Source organism: Pyxicephalus adspersus, chromosome 3 (assembly GCF_032062135.1).
Source record: "Pyxicephalus adspersus chromosome 3, UCB_Pads_2.0, whole genome shotgun sequence".
In the NCBI taxonomy this organism is placed as follows: domain Eukaryota; kingdom Metazoa; phylum Chordata; class Amphibia; order Anura; family Pyxicephalidae; genus Pyxicephalus; species Pyxicephalus adspersus.
In genome coordinates, this window is record NC_092860.1 from 68,657,761 (window position 1) to 68,677,449 (window position 19,689).

The window sequence follows — 19,689 nt, forward strand, 5'->3', positions numbered from 1 at the left end:
GATATAATGTCAACATTGTAAAAATTTTTTTTTTTTAAATTGTGCTGCAAGAAGTCATCTTCCATAATGTTAACTTTTTCTTTTTTCATTTTAGTGCTACTAAAATATTTGTGAACGGGTGCTGGGTTGGAATACACAAGGATCCAGAACAACTGATGAATACACTTAGAAAACTGCGTCGTCAAATGGACATCATTGTGTCAGAGGTAATGGTTTTGGGGAAGCTGTAGTATTTTCACTTTTTTTGTGTATGATCCAGGATATATATTCACCAGGTACTTTATTAGGTGTCACCCATTATTTGATTGGACCCCTTTTTGCATTCAGAACTGTTGTAGTTCCTTAATGTATAAATATTCAGCAAGTTGCTGAAAACTTTACTTGGATTCCACCACATTTGAAAGGTACTTTATTGGATTATTGAGTGACCTTGGCCATTTAAATACTGTGAACTTTCCTGTTCAAGAATCCATCTGAGTATTAACAGAAGTGGGTACTTAACCAAGCAATGTTTTCCCCGATCTTCTCTTGTCCTATTTTTAGGGAGTCTGTGCAAACAGTAGCCTCAGGTGCCTGTTCTTTGCTGACAGGAGTGGTACTCTGTGTGGTCTCCTGCTACAGTAGACCATTTGCTTCAAGGTTTAACATGTGCATTCAGAGAGGCATACCTTTTGTTGTGTCTGGTGTGTTTTTTTTTTTTTTTTTTTTTTCCCACCTGCCGATAAAATGTGAAAAACTTGGGGGCCTACTTTATCTTAGCCTATTGAGTAATACATTTGACCCTCCATGCAGTTGGGAATGAAATGATTTGAAATATTTGGCTGTAATTTTCAACAGTTAACTGCATGGGTTGTTATTCATAAGGGAAATGATTTTACTTTTTATTTTTTTGAAAACAAAACAAAAAACAAAACAAAAAACAACATAAAACACTTAATACATTTAGAAACTTTTGGAATTTCTAAGTTAGGGTGTTTTTTTTTTTTTTTCCCCTGTAGTTGCTGTACTTTGTCCAGTACTAATGTGGGTTTTGTAGTGTAGGATTGTCAGTACAGGAATGCATTCATTTTGGTGTTCCTTGTTTTGTGTTTGCCAAATCATTTTGTTTTTTCAGTACAATTGATACTGTGCAGTCCAATGTTTATGTGTAACATGGGAAACTCCCTATTTATCCATAACCTTCCCCCCCAACTATCCCCAATCCACCCTCCACTGGTGACTGTCTGATCTTTCTGCCACCTTATTTTGACTGTCCCACCCCCTCTTTCCTAGTTCAAATATCCCTCCACCATTCCCATAAATCTTTCCCCTAGCACAGCACTTCCTTTTAGGTGTACACAATCTCTGGCATATAGGTTGTACACCAATGAATAGTCAGCCCAGTGCTCTAAGAACCCAAACTCTTCCCTTTTGCACCAGGACCTAAACCATGTGTTTATCTGTCTAAGCTCCTGCTGGCTTTCCTGTGTTGCACATAGTGCAGGCAATATTTCCGAGAATATTACTATTAAGTGAGGGAAAGACAAAAGACAGGCTTTTTTTTTTTCAAATTTTCAAAACAAAACAGGATAACATTGGCTGTTGCTAAAAGAGGAGAGAAGGGAAAAGAAAAATAACCTACATCATAAGGTCAACATTGTCGGGTTTAAGTCAATAATACCAGTAAACCCAAAGATGATTGTCAGAATAATCAAATAGATCAAAACATATTCATTTATTAAACATAATCCTAGACTAAGAGAGTTGGGTCCAGGTTTCGTCTAAACACTTGTGTTTCCCTATAGTAGGACCAGCTACCACCTATAGCATTAAATTTATCTTTGGGTGCCCTCTAGGCTGGCTGTTAGGTCCTCCATCACTATAATTCACATATATCATATCACATTCATCCTGTGGAGCCACAAACCCACCTGGCTTCAGCCAGATATGGTATGCAGATATGATTCTCTACTTGGTGTTCCCAATTGCCTCCCTGCAAGTAGCCCTGTATACACTCGCCAAATCATGTTTAGCTGAACAATTTAACTTCTCACTTCATGTCTAGCTCATGTACCTCCTGATGTTCATTGCTTATTATTATTAATGAACATGATTTATATAGTGGCAACATATTACACAGCACACTGTACATTAAATAGGGGTTGCAAATGACAAACAGATACAGACCGTGACACAGGAGTAGGAGAGGACCCTGCCCTGAAGAGAAGGATGCATAAGTCTACAATCTATAATGAATACTACAGCCAGAGGAAAGAGTCCGGTTTGTGGAATACCTGGGAGCAGGATGTTACAGTATTCCAGACGAGAGATGTAAGAGCATGTACAAGGAGTTTGGTGGTCTCTGGAGACAGATAGGCCCTGGAAATGTTTTGAATATGGGGGGTAAATGGGAGGGCAGAATCAAAGGTGATGCCAAGACAACCTGCCTGAGAAGAGGGATGAATAACAGTGTTATTAACAGTTAAAAATATGTCAGATGATGAGTTCTGTTTTATCCAGGTTGAGTTTCAGAAATCTGTCAGCCAATCATGACGAGATGGCCGGCAGCATGAAACTTTTTTCAGGACTAAGGGAGACAGGTAAGGGATGGACAGATAGATTTGAGTGTCATCGCCAAGTGAGGAGGTGTACAGAGAGAAGAGAACTGGTCCAAAGACTTACCTTTGGGGAACACCAACAGGGTAGGAGATGAGGAATTAGCATTAAAAAAAAAAACTTGAAGTTCTCAGACAGGTAGGAAACAAACCAATAGAGAGCAGTGTCACTGATACCAATGGAGCTCAGGATGTGGATTAGAAGGAGGTGATAAACCGGGTCAAAAGGAAAGGGAGGCAGGAAAAGTTGCGTTGTAACCTAGCTATGAGGAGATCATTGGCCACTTTAGTAAGGGCTGTTTCTGTGGAATGGGCAGCTCGAATACCAGACTGGTGAGGGTAAAGGAGAGAGTTGGTGTTCAGGCAATTGAGACTTTTAGACAAGGCGTTCCAGAAGTTTGGAAACACATGGGGAAAAGGAAGATCTGACGGTAGCTAGAAGGGACGGGTCTAGTGAGGGTTTCTTCAGGATAGGGATAATAATCGTATGTTTGAAAACAGATGGGTAGATTCCACCAGACTGGAAGAGGTTGAATAGTTAGTGTGGGTACCAGGGTGGAGGAATGGGCACGGTGTAGATCAGAGGCAATTGCGTCAAGCAGACAGGTAGTCGATGGAGATGATGGGAGAAGGGAGGAGACTTTGTTCAGAGTAAAGGGGCTGAGGGAGGTTAGTGATGATTTACAGGTGGATATGGTTGGAGTAGCACGATGAACAGAGACCGCAGTCTGATTTTGACAATTTTATCTCAAAAGTAGGTGACTATGTCTTGGGCAGAGAAGGGAGTTGTGGGGGGAGCAGGCGTTGGGTTTAAGAAGGGAGTCAATTGTTGAGAAGGGACTGCTTGGGTTGGAAGCTTGAGCGCAAATGACAGCTGAGAGGTACTTTTGCTTGGCGATTGTGAGTGCAGTGTTAGTGTTGTAATCTGGCTTTGTAGTCCATGAAGTCAGCACTGAGGCCAGGTATTCTCCACTTGCACTCAGCTCCACGACTAGTCGTTTGTAAATGTGTGGTGCGATTGTTGCTCCAGGCTCGGGGGTTAGCAGGATGGGGGTGGCGGGGCAATTTTATCCAGAGCTAAAGAGTGTGGTTGGATTGAGTGACAGCTTTATCTGGAGATGAGATTTTAGAGAGAATGGGGGTTAGGGATGTAAGGCAGTTTGAGGAGAGGTTGTGGTCAAGGTTACAGATATCTCTCTGCCATTGTGGGGGCAAGAATTAGATAGATTGAAGGTGATAAGGTTGTAATCAGAAAGGGCAAATGGTGGTTTGTCAAGGTGAGTGAGGTTATAGAGTTTGGAAAATATCAGGTCTAATGTATGTGTGTGTGTGTGGGGATGTGTGGGCCTTTTTTGGTTTGTGTGTGTGTGTATATGTGAGTTTTTTTTTTTTTTTTTTTGTATACCTTTTTATACGTCTCACAAAAAAAGTATGTATATATGTATGTATGTGTATGTATATGTGTGTATATATAGTATATAGAAGTATACCTTTTTTTTTTTTTTTTTTTTTTTTTGTATACCTTTTGTATTCCTTGGTGTCACACAAAAAGTCAATGTTTGTTGTGACTGTCTACCCCTTCCCATAATTCCTGTTTTCTATGTCTTTGCCTCTTTCCATTTTTCCCCCTTTTTTTAACTGATTTTTCCTCCCTCCAGATCCGTCTTTGCTTCATCTTATAGTGATCCATTGTTTATGCAGTGTGACGGTTTTTACTGTGTTTTTTTTGTTGCTATTATTGTCTGGCACTTCATGGGTTTCACAATAATTTGATTGTGGCTGACAAATCTGTAGTGTAATTTGGATATCTTCTGTTTTATTGCCTGTTGGACGATTTGTACATGTGACACCCTTCTTTCGTTACTCAATAAAACCTTGTATACAAAAAAATATAAAGCTGTTAAACATGCAGTATTACCAGTGTTTTACCAAATGATGTGCATTAATGGTCTTTTGAGTCTGGAAAAACTGAAGGGAACTGGAGTTACCAACTTTGGGTTTTACCCAGAGATGAGAATTAATTTTGAAGTATTGAACCAGGCCAGGATTTCATTGAATTTGTATTTCCTAAATTAGAAACAGGGTTCCAAATATTCTGCTTTTTGTGTACATCCATCCAGAATATTCGTAAGAAAAGATAATGTCACCACATATGGGAAGGCAGGCCTTCAGCGTGTCATGTGCTGTCTTGAGAGTGCTGTTTTTTGTCTGTTAGTAGTTAAATTCCCCTTTCCTTGCCTTTAGCTATAAGGGGCAGTAAGGTCTTTAAAAGGAAATGAATATGTGGGAAAAAAAGAAGAGGTAATTTCTGCAAGGTTAATATCCTAGAAGGATCTTAATGATTTTAGTGAAGGTGCCCAACTACCCACTGCCCCCACAGTCATCTTATAAATAATCTTTTTAAACCTAGATAGTGAGGAGTTCTATTGGTGATTTTTTTTTTTATATTATCTTGTCTAAGAAGGATTGGTAATAAACAGGTTTTAAATCCTGAATGGAAGTGAATGACTTAATATTTAACTTGTGTTGACATTTCAGGGAGAATATAGCTGGAACGATAGCATCACAGAATAAGATTGAATGTTTTAAATTCCAGGCTTTGTAAGGTTAATTTAAAGTGTGAAATGTCCTGAAGTAAAGTAGCTCACATAAGGAGAGTGAAAAGCCATTCCTGGGATTCTGAACATAAAAATATAATGTGTTTTCAGCCAGCTTGTGTTTTTTTTTTTCTTTAGAAATTATTCCATGATCTAATGATGTAGGGAATTGCCTTCAAAAAGCAGTTCCAGAAAATAGAAGCCCACAGGGTTTTGGCCATAAGGTTCAAGTATGCACAGCTAATTTGCTTATTATGGTAGACCAAAAGGAGCTTGCCTTGGTCTATGGAACTTCCATTTCCTCCCAGCCCTTTTCCGTGTTTGAGGTCTTTGACCATCTTCTTAGGTTGGGGTCAAGACAATGTGACTCTTGCACATGGGAGTTTAATTGGACACAGAATTGTGCTTAAACGGTCCACTGGTTTTCACATTTGTTGTGAGGCTTTGTCCAAAGAGACGTTAGTCTTAAAGTCTTAGCTTTTTTTTTTCTTTGCATCGTTGTAATGTCCCATTGTAATGTGTATCTTTCTAGGTCTCAATGATACGAGATATAAGAGAAAGAGAAATCAGAATCTACACAGATGCAGGAAGGATTTGTCGACCACTTCTTATTGTAGAAAAACAAAAGTTGTTGCTGAAAAGAAGACACATTGACCAGCTTAAAGAGAGGGAGTACAATAATTATAGGTAAGATGTTGGTAGGATATATATATATATATATATATATATATATATATATATATATATATATATATTTTTTTTTTTTTTTTTTTTTAAATACTTTTTCAAATCGCATCTGTGAGATGTGTTAAAAGTACACTCTTTAATTTTAATTTTTTGTATGTTAGAACATGATAAAAAAAAAAATCACCTGGTCTTTAGCAGGTCTAAGTTAGGTGTCAACCTCTGTGTTTTAGCGGCTTGCTTGTTTGGAAAATTCAGGTGTCTATACCTTATTTTGCAGCCACAGGACCTGGGCACTATGCAATCATGAACTCCTCTGCATACCAAAAAATTCTAGAATCAAATGTGAAGTCATCTGCTTGACAGCTAAAGCTTGGCCAAAATGGGTCATGTAGCATGACAGTGATCCCTCACACTAACAAATCTACAACAAAAGAGATAAATAATCAAAGTGTTGCAATGGCATCAAGTCCAGGCTTCTAGAGCCTAAAATGCTGTGGCGGGACCTTGAGAGAACTACACATAAATTAGTGCCCACGACCTTCAATGATCTGAAGCAATGCTGTTAGGAGTGAGCTTAAAGTCCTCCACTATGATGTTAGACTGTTATACAGAAGTAGATTAGTTCAAGTAATTGCTGCTAATAATGGTGGTTCTGCAAGCTATTGAGTCATGGGGTGTACTTCATTTTCACACGTGGCTTCTCTATTGGTAAATGAAATCTCTGTGTTTTAGGTTGAGGTTAGATTTAAATTTCTTATGCCCCCCTAATAAACATTATTTTTTGATCTGGTATGTAAAAATTTTTTTTCAATATAATAAAGGACAGTAATTGCTCATTCTACATTCTTGTTGACTAGATTACTTACAGTATATATTTTGTTTAGTTGGCAGGACCTAGTGGCTAGCGGTGTTGTAGAATACATTGATACACTTGAAGAGGAGACCGTTATGCTTGCTATGACGCCTGATGACTTGCAAGAAAAGGGTGTTGCTTATTGTTCAACATACACGCATTGTGAAATCCATCCGTCTATGATTCTAGGAGTCTGTGCTTCAATTATTCCTTTTCCTGACCACAACCAGGTTTGTTGTTTAAATACTTTCATTCTAAATTACTTGTTTATGTTCTATATGAATTAACTCCTAAAACTCCATTTATGTGTTAGATTTTGAATCTCATGTGACAAGTGTATACCTGTATTGCTAAATTAAACTATATATGGTCAGTTTGTTAGAAAACTTAGTAGCCCCCAAAAATCTAGAATTTGTTGTCTGGTAAGGTAAGTTAGGCAACTTTTTGGTTTCTTTTTACATTTACAGATACTGTATATTACCTAAACAATCTGTTCAGTTTATTTATTTGTACAGACATTAAAAAAAATTATGACTGAAAAATGATTTTCTGGGGTAGTTAATTTAAAAATGTACCTTAGTATTTGAACTCTAATTATAGTAGTGGCTATTTTCTGTCACTGTGTATAAACTGTGTTGTGAAAATAGCTGGCTTTTTATTTTAATACACTGTAATACTTGTAGACCTTTGTGGAAATCTATATTAAAGTAAATCTAATCACATTTTTTTTGCTTAGTCTCCTAGGAACACCTACCAGTCTGCTATGGGCAAACAAGCTATGGGTGTTTATATTACTAATTTTCATGTTCGTATGGATACTTTAGCACATGTACTGTATTACCCTCAAAAGCCTTTGGTTACTACACGATCAATGGAGTACCTGCGCTTCAGGGAATTGCCTGCTGGTAAGGATTTAATTTTTGTACTGTTTATTTTATCTTTTATGTATATTATGTCTTTTTTTTGATGGTTTAAAAACAAAAAAAAATAACAAAAGAAGAACATAATTCAGGAATAGACAACCAGAAAAAGTGTGGGTGGGGGGGGTGGGATTAGGAAAAAAGCAATGACACAAAATAATAGTATTAGTACCATATATGTATGCAAAAACCATTTTACATAGAAAACGGTAGATCATGTGGCTAGTTGGGATAAACAAATTCTGCTGTCCATTATACCTCTAAGTTGTTGCAGACTCTGGATGTAGTAAATTATTCAGGTACACACAGTCACCATATTGAATTGGAAAGGGAACGCAGTCTTATAAGAAACATTCTACATACATTCTATAGTCTTGTCACTGGAGGTATGTTTGAACATCAGGGGACAGCCTAAACATTTCGCACATATCCCATTCTATGTTAGGACATGGCTTTTTCTCTTCCTGGAGTATTTGGCATTCAAAGCTCGCTATAATATCCGATTCTGTAATTCATTCCACCCTTGTAAGGCCCCTCAGAGGAACCCCAATGTCAAGAATTTTCTGTGCATTTGCACAAGACTTTTCTATATCGGCAGGGTCTAAACTTGATCCTAATTCACGTTCCCAGTATTTAAAAAAGTGGGGAGTGGTGTTCCAGAGTTCTGTTTAGAGAATATCATATTATGGACGCTATGCCATGAGTCACTCTATCATTTTGCAAAATAAGAGCTTCAAAAGTCGTAAGAGGTCTAGAAATGTTGGTCAGTGGGCGCTGAGATTGAAGAAAATCTCGCAATTGGAAAGAGGCTAACCAGGTAATTCTATCTTGGTCTCCATGCACCCGTAAGTCCTCCATTCCCCCTAATAAGGATCTGGCTTATTCTAGGATGGTCACTGATATTCCAAATCAAAAATTTAGAGACTTGGAGAGATGGGGTAAAATGGATTTTGGAAAAACTGAGAGAGTGGCCCAGGTCTAGAGGAAAGGACCCTTTGCTTCAGCAGATCGTCCAACACCAAAAGAGTCTGAGATAGGGTGAGTGGGGTACAAGTTGTGGCTGTATCCAGGGGGTTAAATGTAAAGGTCTTGAAAACATTGATTCATCAATAGTTACCCAAGCTTTGTGCTTATTGTGAGTCCAGTCTAGTATTCTATTAAGTACCGCAACTTTGTAGTACAGTTTAAAATCAGGGCCAGCTAGACCACCTGTAAGTTTCTTCCTAGTAAGGATTAATCGATTTATACAGGCTTTTTTCCCATGCCAAATAAAATATTAAATGATCCAAACGGGGGGAAAAAAATATTAATTAGGAGGGGAAAATGCAAGCGTGGAGAAGAAGTACGAGACCTTAGGCAGAACATCCATTTTAACCACATTCACTCTCCCCAGCCACGAAAGTTGTAAGTGAGTGTATGAGCGTAAAGCAGAATCTATAGTCCTCAACAAAGGTTTGTAGTTTAATGTCAGCAGTGTCAGATAGATTAGACGGAATGGTGACCCCTAGATATTTAATGGCTTGAGTTTGCCATCCAAAAGGAAAATTGCTTTTTAAAACAGACACCCTTGCAGGTAGTACTGATACATTTAAGGCCTCTGTTTTATCGTAATTAACCCTAAAGTTGCTTAGCATACCAAACCTTTCCATTTCTTGCATAATCACTGGTATAGAGGTATGAGGGGATGTAACATAAAGAAGCACATCCTCTGCAAAGATTGAAAGTTTATATTGGTTCTCCCCAATTTTCACACCTTTAATATCTGGGTTATTCCTTATAGCGTTAGCTAGGTGTTTCATAACTAAAATGTATAGCAGGGGGGACAAGGGGCACCCCTGCCTGGTACCATTGGGAATTTGTAAAGGCCTTGACAGGATACCATTTGCACGAATTCTGGCAGTTTGGCCAGTGTATAGAGCTTGTATGCGACCTAGCATATTCGGCCCCAAGCCTATTTGTTTCAAGGTTTCCTGAACAAAGACCTAGTGTACCCGGTTGAAAGCTTTTTCGGCACCAACTGATAAAAAGCAGGGACTGCAGATTTTTCAACCCAGTTTATCAAAGAGACTGCTTTTAGGGTATTGTCTCGTGTTTCCCGTCCAATCACAAAACCTGCCTGGTCAAGATGGATAAGGTGAGGCAGTAAGGCTTTCAATCGGTTGGCCAATAACTTGGAATAGATCCGAATATCAAGGTTAGTTAAAGAAATTGGTCGGTAGTTACTTCATATGGTATGATTACCTACCTGGTTTGGGTATCACTGTTATGTGAGCCTCTAAGGATTGGATGGGGAACACAGAGGTGACCGACACTGCGTTAAATACAGAAAGTAAAAATGGTGAGTTAGGTTCCTGGAACATCTTGTAAAACCTAGGAGTGAACCCGTCAGAACCCATACTCTTACCAGGTACCAAAGAGGAGATTTATGCTTGTAATTCTATTTCCGTAAAAGGGCTGTCTAATTGGGATTTAATTTCTGCAGGTAAAGTTGGTAGTGCTGTGTCAGAGACAGTCATGTATCTTGAACCGAAAGAGATCCAGGTCCATATCAGCAAACTTTTCTTTCTGGGGGTTGAAAGTTTTCTGTCTGTATACAGGGCACTGTAATACTATTAACTGTAGGGTGTAATGCCCTAGCTAGTAACTTCCCTGGTTTGTCACCCTGGTGGTAAAATAATTTGCGGCTTCTATCACTTAGCTTAAGAGAGAATTCATCCAGGAGCAATCTTAATTGTTGCTTTTTCTGGGACAAGGATAGCAGGAGCCCTGTGTCGGGTTTCTGTTTATGGGCTTTTCCCAAAGAATCAATATCTGCCAACAGACCTTTGATAGTTGCCGATTAGTGTTTTTTAAGCCTAGCGGCATGCTTGATCTGCTGGCCTCGCAGTACACATTTACGTGCCTCCCATTTAATAGGTAGGGGCGTATCATCTGTGGCATGGTCTCATAGAAAATGTCTGATAATATTGGGGAGCTCTTGCACACCCTCTGAGTCTAACAGCAGATTGTCATTTAACTTCCATGTAAAGGAAGATTTTGGTACATTGGTGATCCCCAGAGATAAAAAAACAAAAAAAAAACCCCTGCATGGTCTAACCAGATGAAGTTCCCAATAGAAGCTTTGTGTATCATAATGATATGCATTATGTACCGGGGAGAAAAAAGAGTCATCTTTATCATTTAAATGGGTAACTCTCCACACATCAGTTAGGGAAAACTGGATAGGAGCCTGCTTAAAATTTGTCAGCCTGGACCTCTAATATGGGCCACTTCCTGATGAGGAGTCCTTGGAGGGTTCTAGTACAAAGTTGAAGTCTTAAACAAAATTGGTTGGTTAATTTCTAGAGAGTTTAAATGTTTTAGACATGTTAAGTGACTTGATCAATAAGGTTTGCTAAAATATAGGTGCTGATTTTTATAATAAAACAACTGGGGGCATGCTATTATAATGAAGTTTTGGGGCAGATTCTGTATAAAACTGTTTACACATGTATGTACTGTGTATGTTTCTGCTGTGTGTATCAATTCAAAATCACATTGACTCCTGCTGGCCACACCTTAGTAGTTTGCATGACTTGCAGAAGAAGTCTTTTGCTAAACACAGCTGAGGTTGTGGGTGATCTTAACAGCTGAGCTGATCTGTAGCATCTCATAACTCTTTAATGACCAAGACACTCTGCAAGTCAGTGCATAAACTGGGACATATAACAGTACAGGTAGTCCCCGGGTTATATAAGAGATAGGGACTGTAGGTTTGTTCTTAAGTTGAATTTGTATTTGAGTTGAATTTGTAAGTAGAAACAGTTACATTATTTTAATAAATGTAGTTAGGACAAATGTTTGTCTCAACATATTAAGCAGTGTGGTGTCAGTTACTGTATAAAATCCTCACTGTAAGTTAATCACTACCAAAGCAAAAAAAAAATGTTTTGATATGCAAAAAGAAAGAACAAGTTTGTCTGGGTCATTAAAGAGTGACAAGATGTTACAGATCAGCTCCACTGATCACCACAACTCTACAATTCCCAACATCAGCTGTATTTAGCAAAATATTTCCTCTGCAAGTCATGCAAACCATTTTTTAACTCCTTGAATGATAAATTTATGATTCCTGGGGGCAATTTAAAGTGGAAGTTAAAAATGAAACGCAAGCAGAGGGAGGAACATGCCCAACTGTAAACATTTAACTAAACACAACTCTTTGCCATTGACTACATCTTTAACCTCTACACGGTTTGAGAACTTTAGCTCTCTATTGGTCAGTCTAAAATGTTGTAAATCTTGCATAGGAGTGTACGATCTCAACAAAGCTGGCTCCCACAAATGAACTAGGTTGCACATGCGTAAGACAATGACTATTACAGAAAAGGTTTTTGTAGACAGGCAGGCATTTACTGTACTGGAGCACACAATTTTTTTTTTTAGTAATACCTTTGTGTTACAGTGACATCTGCAATAGTAGGGTGCAAGGTACAATTAAATGGGGGGCTAGTTTGGATGACTTTAAGGCCTTCTCAGCCAGTAGAACTGAGTTGCCAGCTCCATACCAGGTCTGCATTGACTTTGGGACAGTGAGAACCCCTCTAGGTGAGCCAAGACACTGGAGTAATGTTTTTGGCAGTGGTGTCTCGGAAGAGGGTGTAGAAACACAGGTCCCTTACCTTTACCTATGCAGTTGCTGTCATGATGTTGTGGAAGTAGTCAGCCGTTGAGTCTGCCTTGGAAAGAGAGAGGAACACATTTTTTTTTTTTTCAGGAAAAGGATACGATCCCAGTTCTCAGATTTTCAGGGCATGAGTAAAGCTGAACTGTACTAAAAATAAAAAACACCTCTTACCTTTATTTCCATAGAGCCCCTGATCCCTCTATACCCGGCCTCGATTAGGTCCTGTTCTGTCCTGGAATCCTCCTTTGTGCCTTTTCCCTATTATTCATTCTTTGATTACATAATTCACAAGAAGCATGAAAGACCAACTTGAATGTGTGTTTTGCTCCCTTTGTGCAGTACCATTTGGAGGACAGGTTTATAAGAAAGTAGTTAATCTGCCAGTCTTCCTTTTTGTTTGATGCCTGTGTCATGCCAGTAGACACACAAAAAACACTTGTAACCTAAAAGGTGATTTCCATTAGAATTTAGAATATTTGACTTAGGCAGGCTGATCTGTTAGGTTCCCCTGGAACACCATGCTTAGGATTATGATGTTAGAATTTTTCATGGAATGGTCTTTTATGGGCAGCATTTATGGTCAAATGTTTATTATCCTTTTAGCCCCAAAGACGAGTTCTAAACATCTTGGTGAAAATCGTACATATTTGGAAGCCATCCAAATATGCTTTTTTTTTGTTTTTTGTGCGTATTATGTGATATTTTTCCTTCCCCGAAGAAGCGGGTTTCATCCTGCGACATGCATTGGGTTTAAAGTGAATTATTTTTAAGCTTTGTACCACAGAAACTCCTTGCCTTTTTTTTTTTAGATTGCTTCACTTTATGATCAATCATAAGCTCATTTATTTTCTGTGGTTCTTTATCAAACTGTAATTACCTTTCCAACTGATGTAAATAGAGTGAATAAAGTCTCTAAAAATTACAATTATTGGCTTTGAAATAACACAGCTCAGTTCTTCGAGCATAGTTTTATGCCTGTATTTGAGGAGGTTCTAGCAAAAAGTGCCAACTATTTGTGCCACTAATGATAGACTGTGTGTGTTGGGTCTGTGATCAGCCACTTGTTCATTAATTCCTAATGGTTAATATTGGATAAGCAATAGGTGAGGGCAATGTGTATTATTGTCAATTTTGATGTTTTGTTTTTTTCTTCTCCTATAGGCATTAATTCTATTGTCGCTATTGCCTCTTATACTGGATATAACCAAGAGGATTCTGTTATTATGAACCGCTCTGCAGTAGACAGAGGTTTTTTCAGGTTTGTTAATGCCAGATGTTCAACCCTGGATGTCATTTTACATGTATTACTTTTGTATTGCATTTGTGTCCATGTTGTACTTTACCATCTAGCAATTTTTCCTATTGGGAAACGATCATTCTGATGCCCCAAAACGCTGCACAAATATTGGGTAGTCATCCTAAATTTAAAAGTAAAATCTATGCAAATATGTGCCCAATTTTGGGCCTAGTACACATGAACGGATCTACTGCAGATTGTTCTCCTAAATGACCGGTCAAATTTTTCGATTGGTCAGGAGCTCTAAAGCAATGCACACATGTTAAATTTCTGCCCTACTGTTCTTAATATTACCCTTCTAGGTTGATTTTAATAATTTTTTGTAATTTAGATTTTTCTTTCTGTTCACTCACACAGGATTTTAATAGAAATCAGTTGGGTTACAATCAATTGGGGATATATACTTCTCTTTTGCTTGAGTTTGAAAATGAGGCTGAGAAATAAGAACAGGCACCTTTGCCTTTTTTGTTTTCCACTGTTTAAATACTTATGCATCCTAGGAAAACAAAGACTGTTCAAAAGACATTTTCATTTCAGGGGCTCAAAAGCCCCTAAAAGTTTAAAACCAGTTGAGAAATACATTGGCTTTTTGAGAGCATTGTCTTGCTAAAATGTCCACTCTCATTTCATCGTCAACATTCTGGTAAATGGCAGCAAATTATTTATCAAGAATGTCATGGTGCATTTCTCAATTCATCCTTCCTTCACTTATATGAAGTCTGCCAGTACCATATGCTTAAAAACTTCATTGTTGGTATGGTGTTTTTTGGGTGATTCGCAGTGCCATTTCCCCAAACGTGGGGTGTACAATGACATCCAAAGAGTTAAATTTTGGTCTGACCAGACTATTCTCCCAGTGTTTATCTGGCTTGTTCAAATGTTGTGCAGCAAACTTTGAATGAGCTTCAATGTGCTTTTAATTAGCAGTGGAGTTTTGCTTGGTGAGCAGGTATAGGGGCCATGCCAGTTGAGTGCATTATATACATACATACATACAGCTGTATATTCTAATTCCAGGTCTTTCAATTAGTGATCCTTGATTCATGGATAACGCTTCTCTGTGAGTGAACCATGACTCGTGGACAACTCTTCCGATTATTATTTTGACTCTTCTGTCAGAAGGAGCACCTAGTAGAGCTTGGTTTAGGGTGAAATGTTCTTTCCTATTTGAATGCCGTCCCCAACTGGGTACAATAATGTTGGAGCTCTTAAGAGCTCCTTGCTTTTACCCTTCACAAGATGCTTCTTGTGTGATGTGAACTAATACGGAGCAGGATAGCTATACAAATATTAACAGACATAGGCAGGTTTCTTTGTTTTTAATACGTTTTCCCTGTGCCATCATATTCTTCAGTTTTCAGTCTTTAGTTCATGTCAATAGCACCATTAGAAATATATTTACTATATATTAGAAAAACGTTGTTTAATGGAACCTTGAAAAACATGTTTAATTTGTTCCACCAGTGTATTTATTATTTATTATTCCTAAAATATATGTAACTTAATATTGCTCCATAATATAACTGTTCCAGATGAATGCCATATTAGTAATATAAAAGCTCCATGTATATGTATCAAGTTACAATATTTTAGCGTTTTATCCTCTAGTGGAGGATTCACATCATAAATCATCATAAAGAAAAAAAAACAAAGTCTAACATATCTTTTAAGCCTAGTGATTTGGTGGCTCCCAGTTGTATGCATTCAGTTTCACGTTTTTCTACGTATTTTATCAATATTATCTCCTCTGGGGTCCTAAAATATCTTATGAAGTGTAACAAAAATCATGGCTTCATTGTTGTAATTATGGTGTTAGGCGAAATGTAAGCCAATGGATGTAGTGATTCTATCTAATATTTTTATTTTAGCATAGGTGTGTTGGTAGATGTTCTGTAGTTTCCGCTTAGTTTATACTTGTATAGAAGCACTGGCAGTGCAATTTTAATATACAACATTTAGAATATACAACATAAAAATTAAAGAGTTGGTAGGCTTCTATTAGCAAGTTGTACACCCTTATTTTCTTATTAATTTTCCACGTTACAAATATGTTTTAGTTTTATAGTTATTATAATTAGATTTTAAAGCAAAAAAGTCCTCATATTATGAATAATGGAGTAAGGTGTCCTCTAAGAGTTGGATGGAGACTAGTTTTTCTTTACATAATAAATATGCTAAAAAGCAATAGAGCAGAGACAAAAACGCTTGTTGAAATGCAATAAAACGAAGCTAAACAAATGAAGCTAAACAAACTAGGGAACAAAACTGACACTCGTTTCACGAGGAGTTTCATATATCCAGGGAGCCATGTTTCTCCCTGGATGTTTTAAACTTTTTCTAACACACAAGCTTTTAATACAACTTGGCTAATGAATATATTTATCAATCGGGTTCTAATTTTCTGGTATATCAAATTACGAATAACAAGGCTCCATCCTGCAAATTTGTAAATTTTCACCCAATTTCTATCATACATTTTCAAGCAAATGGCTATTTGAGCAAACTGCCAGCCATGTAATTGAGTTAAAGTGTACCTAAACTTAGAATTTTTGATTTACATAAAAAAGTAGACAACACTTTTATGTAAAGAAAAAAAAAAAAACTGAATTTTTAAAGTGCAGTCTCCAGCGACACCTAATATAATGCATTCCAGGAGGCTTTTGGCTAGTCTTTCTGCACATGCCGGAACATGCTGTTTTACCAAAAGGGAAAGAAATTGCTGATCTCAATACATGCGCAGTGAGATTGGCAAGTCTTTCCCCCCATCTACGTCACCCCATCTCACGTCTGCGTTGGGTGATGTAGGAAGAAGAACAGGGAGAAGATGCCGGCTCCTAGCTCGACAGCCTGAAGAGGGATGCTAGGGCGACGCAGGACCTGATGGAAGAACCCTCCGGATGGATCGACTGCGGTGCAGGATTGAACATATAGATTTTTTGGGGGGTTTACTTCCACTTTATTATACCTTTCCTAAAAAAAAAAGTATAGCAGAATGCATCATCCTGGAAACTGACTTTATCATTAACAAACCTACCTTTGATTCATGGAATTTGTCCAAAATTTGAATGTATACCTGTACATTTACTGTAGATGTAATGATTGCTATCTCCCCAAGCTCTTTACCCATGTTGAAATGTCTTGTTTTCTATAGGCAGTCCTCTCTTATATGTTTTATTGGAACAAGACTGGAAAAAAAGCACCTTTATCATCTTGGTTAATGCAGATTTTTGATTAGTCACTGAATATTGCATTTCAGTACATTACAATGACATCTCCCACTTAAACTGATTAAATTAGTCATTCAATTTTATTTTATTGAGCAATAGAATGATCTGCAGTCCTTGACCTTGGTTTTATTTTTTTCTTAGGTGTAAATGATGGGTTATGTTGTGATTTTATAATGACATGCTAAAGACATGTTATAACTACATAAATATGCATGGTTTTAGTGCTGTCATCTTATCACGTATGATATGGAACATGATTAAAGATTTACTGCACTCATTCAACACCTACCCTATTTCCTTCTCTTCCCACCTTATTCTATAACACAGACGCACCCCTAATGGAAATATTCAACATGCACAAATGTTGAAAACAGTCAACATCCTGCTTGTTCATGTACAAGCAAATTTACTAATTGTAGTGATTTTCTTGCTTCTAAAAAGAAACCCTTTGGAAAAAATCTCTTTCTTTCCTCCCAAAAAAAAATAGGTCTGTCTTCTATCGTTCCTATAAAGAACAGGAGTCCAAAAAAGGATTTGACCAAGAAGAAATTTTTGAGAAACCTACCCGTGAAACCTGTCAAGGTGAGAATTCATATCAATAAGAAATGTTGTTTTTTTTTTCACCTAAGCCATCTTTGGGTTGGACTCTATTTATAATGGCAAATGGGTTTCTGAAAGATATAGTAACAATTTTTATGATTGCTGATGTGGGTGAGCAAATATGACATTTATTTGAATTGATATTGATATTTTTTTTTGGTTCTGTGAGTAACTCAAGTATTAGATGAGGGTTTCCCCAAAGATTATCATGATTGTGTAGAAGAAAAAGACCCAGAAGGCTCCTTGGACAATGTGCAGTGTATGAAATCTTGTAGGTTTTGTGGTCCAACCAGACAGGTTACAGTAAGGGGCAAAAAAAAAAAAAAATTAAGAAAAAATGTCCAAACATTAATAGCACAAAGCAACAAAAAGTTTTTGTAATCTACAGACTTTTATAAACCAGTTTTTCACCCTGATTTTCAATCTTCAGTATTTCACTTGACACTTTTGAGTTATGAGTTGAGTAATTACAATGTGCTTACATGTACAGTATTGTATAGTAAAGCACTTTCAGTATATGTAGAATATGTATATGTAAAATTTTCAGTATATGTAGTGCGAAGTCAAATATGCATCAAGTGACATAAATATACAGGAAGGGTCAGTCAGCTACCATGGTTTCTTCTAAAACAAGGGTGCCCAACCTACAGCCCGGGAAGCTGCCAGATCCGTCCATCTGCTCCTTGTCTTGCGGGGGATCCGGCACACACATCTCCTATGTTACTTTTTGAGATAGTGCTACCAGGAGAGGGAGAGTGGGTATGTACTACAGACCTGTCAATCAACTCTGGCTGCCCCCCCCTCATCCACCTTGTACTGTGGGATAATCCTACCCACTTTAATGGCAATGATCATTAGGATACTGTCATTTCGCTCTGTGCTGTGGTTCCCAAAGCAATGAGCATGTGAATGCTCATTCACCAAACTTCAAGACTGCATTCCGACTGTTGGTGAGGTTACCCCTATGGAACGCTGCCAGGGGGGAGAAGCTCAGTAACGCTGACTGCTGCCTGCAGTCAAATCTGCAGTTGGACTGAGCCGCTGGTGGGATATCTGTTACACATAGCTGACTACTTTCCTCCTGTGACTCATCCCTCCAGAGAAATTGAGTTGGCAACTGGAAATTTGTCAGCCAGTAGGAAATGCCCTTTGCCTCCTCCCCCTTAAAATGTTATACACAATATTTCACACTACCTTATTATGCATAGCTATCCCCTTACTCTCTATGAACCCCAATTTCTCTGTAAGAAAAGAGAAATGTAATTAAGTGCAGTGTGGCTAACTGCCCCTAAAATTTCATCACTACAGCATTATCACAAAATACAAAAAACCATACCTGCTGAACAGTGCTACCCTGTCACACGCATCTGGCCACTTACCTTCTGTGAGCCCTAATTTCTCAGGAACGTAGAGATGCAGGGACCTGAAAATGTAGTAGTAAGAACATGTTCTGATTGGCTATTTTTCACATAAATTGCATTTCTTTGGAAGTACCCATTGCAGAGCTATTGGGGTACAAAGGTGGTTAGTGGCCCCCTATAACTGACAGAACGCATTGTGTGGTGTAGTTCTGTTACCTCAGAACAGGTAGCAAGATAAGACCAGCCAAATATATATATACTCTGTAACCTAAAAAGGTGAATTTTAACTTTAGATGCTTTGCTTTTATAATTATCCTAGGATTTTGTTTTGTTATTGACACTTGAAACTACAGCAATGTTTTGTAGTTTCAGTTGACCTTTAATTAAGGGAGTCATTTCCTTCAGCTACTCTTGGCATTATAACAATCTCTCTCTTTCTGTGTTTGACAGACATTTTACCAAGCAATTTAGGAATGCATTACTAGTGGATTAACATTCTGGTTGATTTTTTTTTTTTAATGTTATTGTCCAGAGCATTAAAATCAGTTTGGTCCAAAATATATTGTAGATATGTGTACTTAACATCCACAGTTTTCTATATCGCCTGAATTTTTGTTTACTTTATAGTCTTTATCGATTTTATAGTCTTACCTGGTCCCCACATGCCTGCGGCGTCCACCAGCTGTGCCCACAGTGTCTCCCGGTGTGCCCAGCATCTGCTTCCCCTGGCGATAGCCAGCATCTGCGCCCCCGACGTGTGAACGTTGGGGACACAGATGCCAGCCGGGCTGTGCGGCTGGCAAGTGGCGGGACCAGGCAGGAAATGTAAAATTTAAGTATTTTTTAAATGTTCCACTTTGACATTTAAAAATACTTCTTTTTCAGAC

At 37.9% G+C, this 19,689-nt stretch overlaps 1 protein-coding gene across 1 annotated transcript in view; it reads left to right on the top strand.

Annotated features, from left to right (window-relative positions):
- Positions 1-19,689, top strand: part of POLR2B (RNA polymerase II subunit B) — a 54,534-nt gene that overhangs the window by 17,708 nt on the left and 17,137 nt on the right. Inside the window, exons 13-18 of the mRNA XM_072405061.1 lie at positions 95-206; positions 5,724-5,878; positions 6,763-6,961; positions 7,468-7,636; positions 13,479-13,575; positions 17,329-17,423. Of these exons, the coding sequence (XP_072261162.1) occupies positions 95-206; positions 5,724-5,878; positions 6,763-6,961; positions 7,468-7,636; positions 13,479-13,575; positions 17,329-17,423 (827 nt within the window). The remainder of the gene's footprint in view (positions 1-94; positions 207-5,723; positions 5,879-6,762; positions 6,962-7,467; positions 7,637-13,478; positions 13,576-17,328; positions 17,424-19,689) is intronic.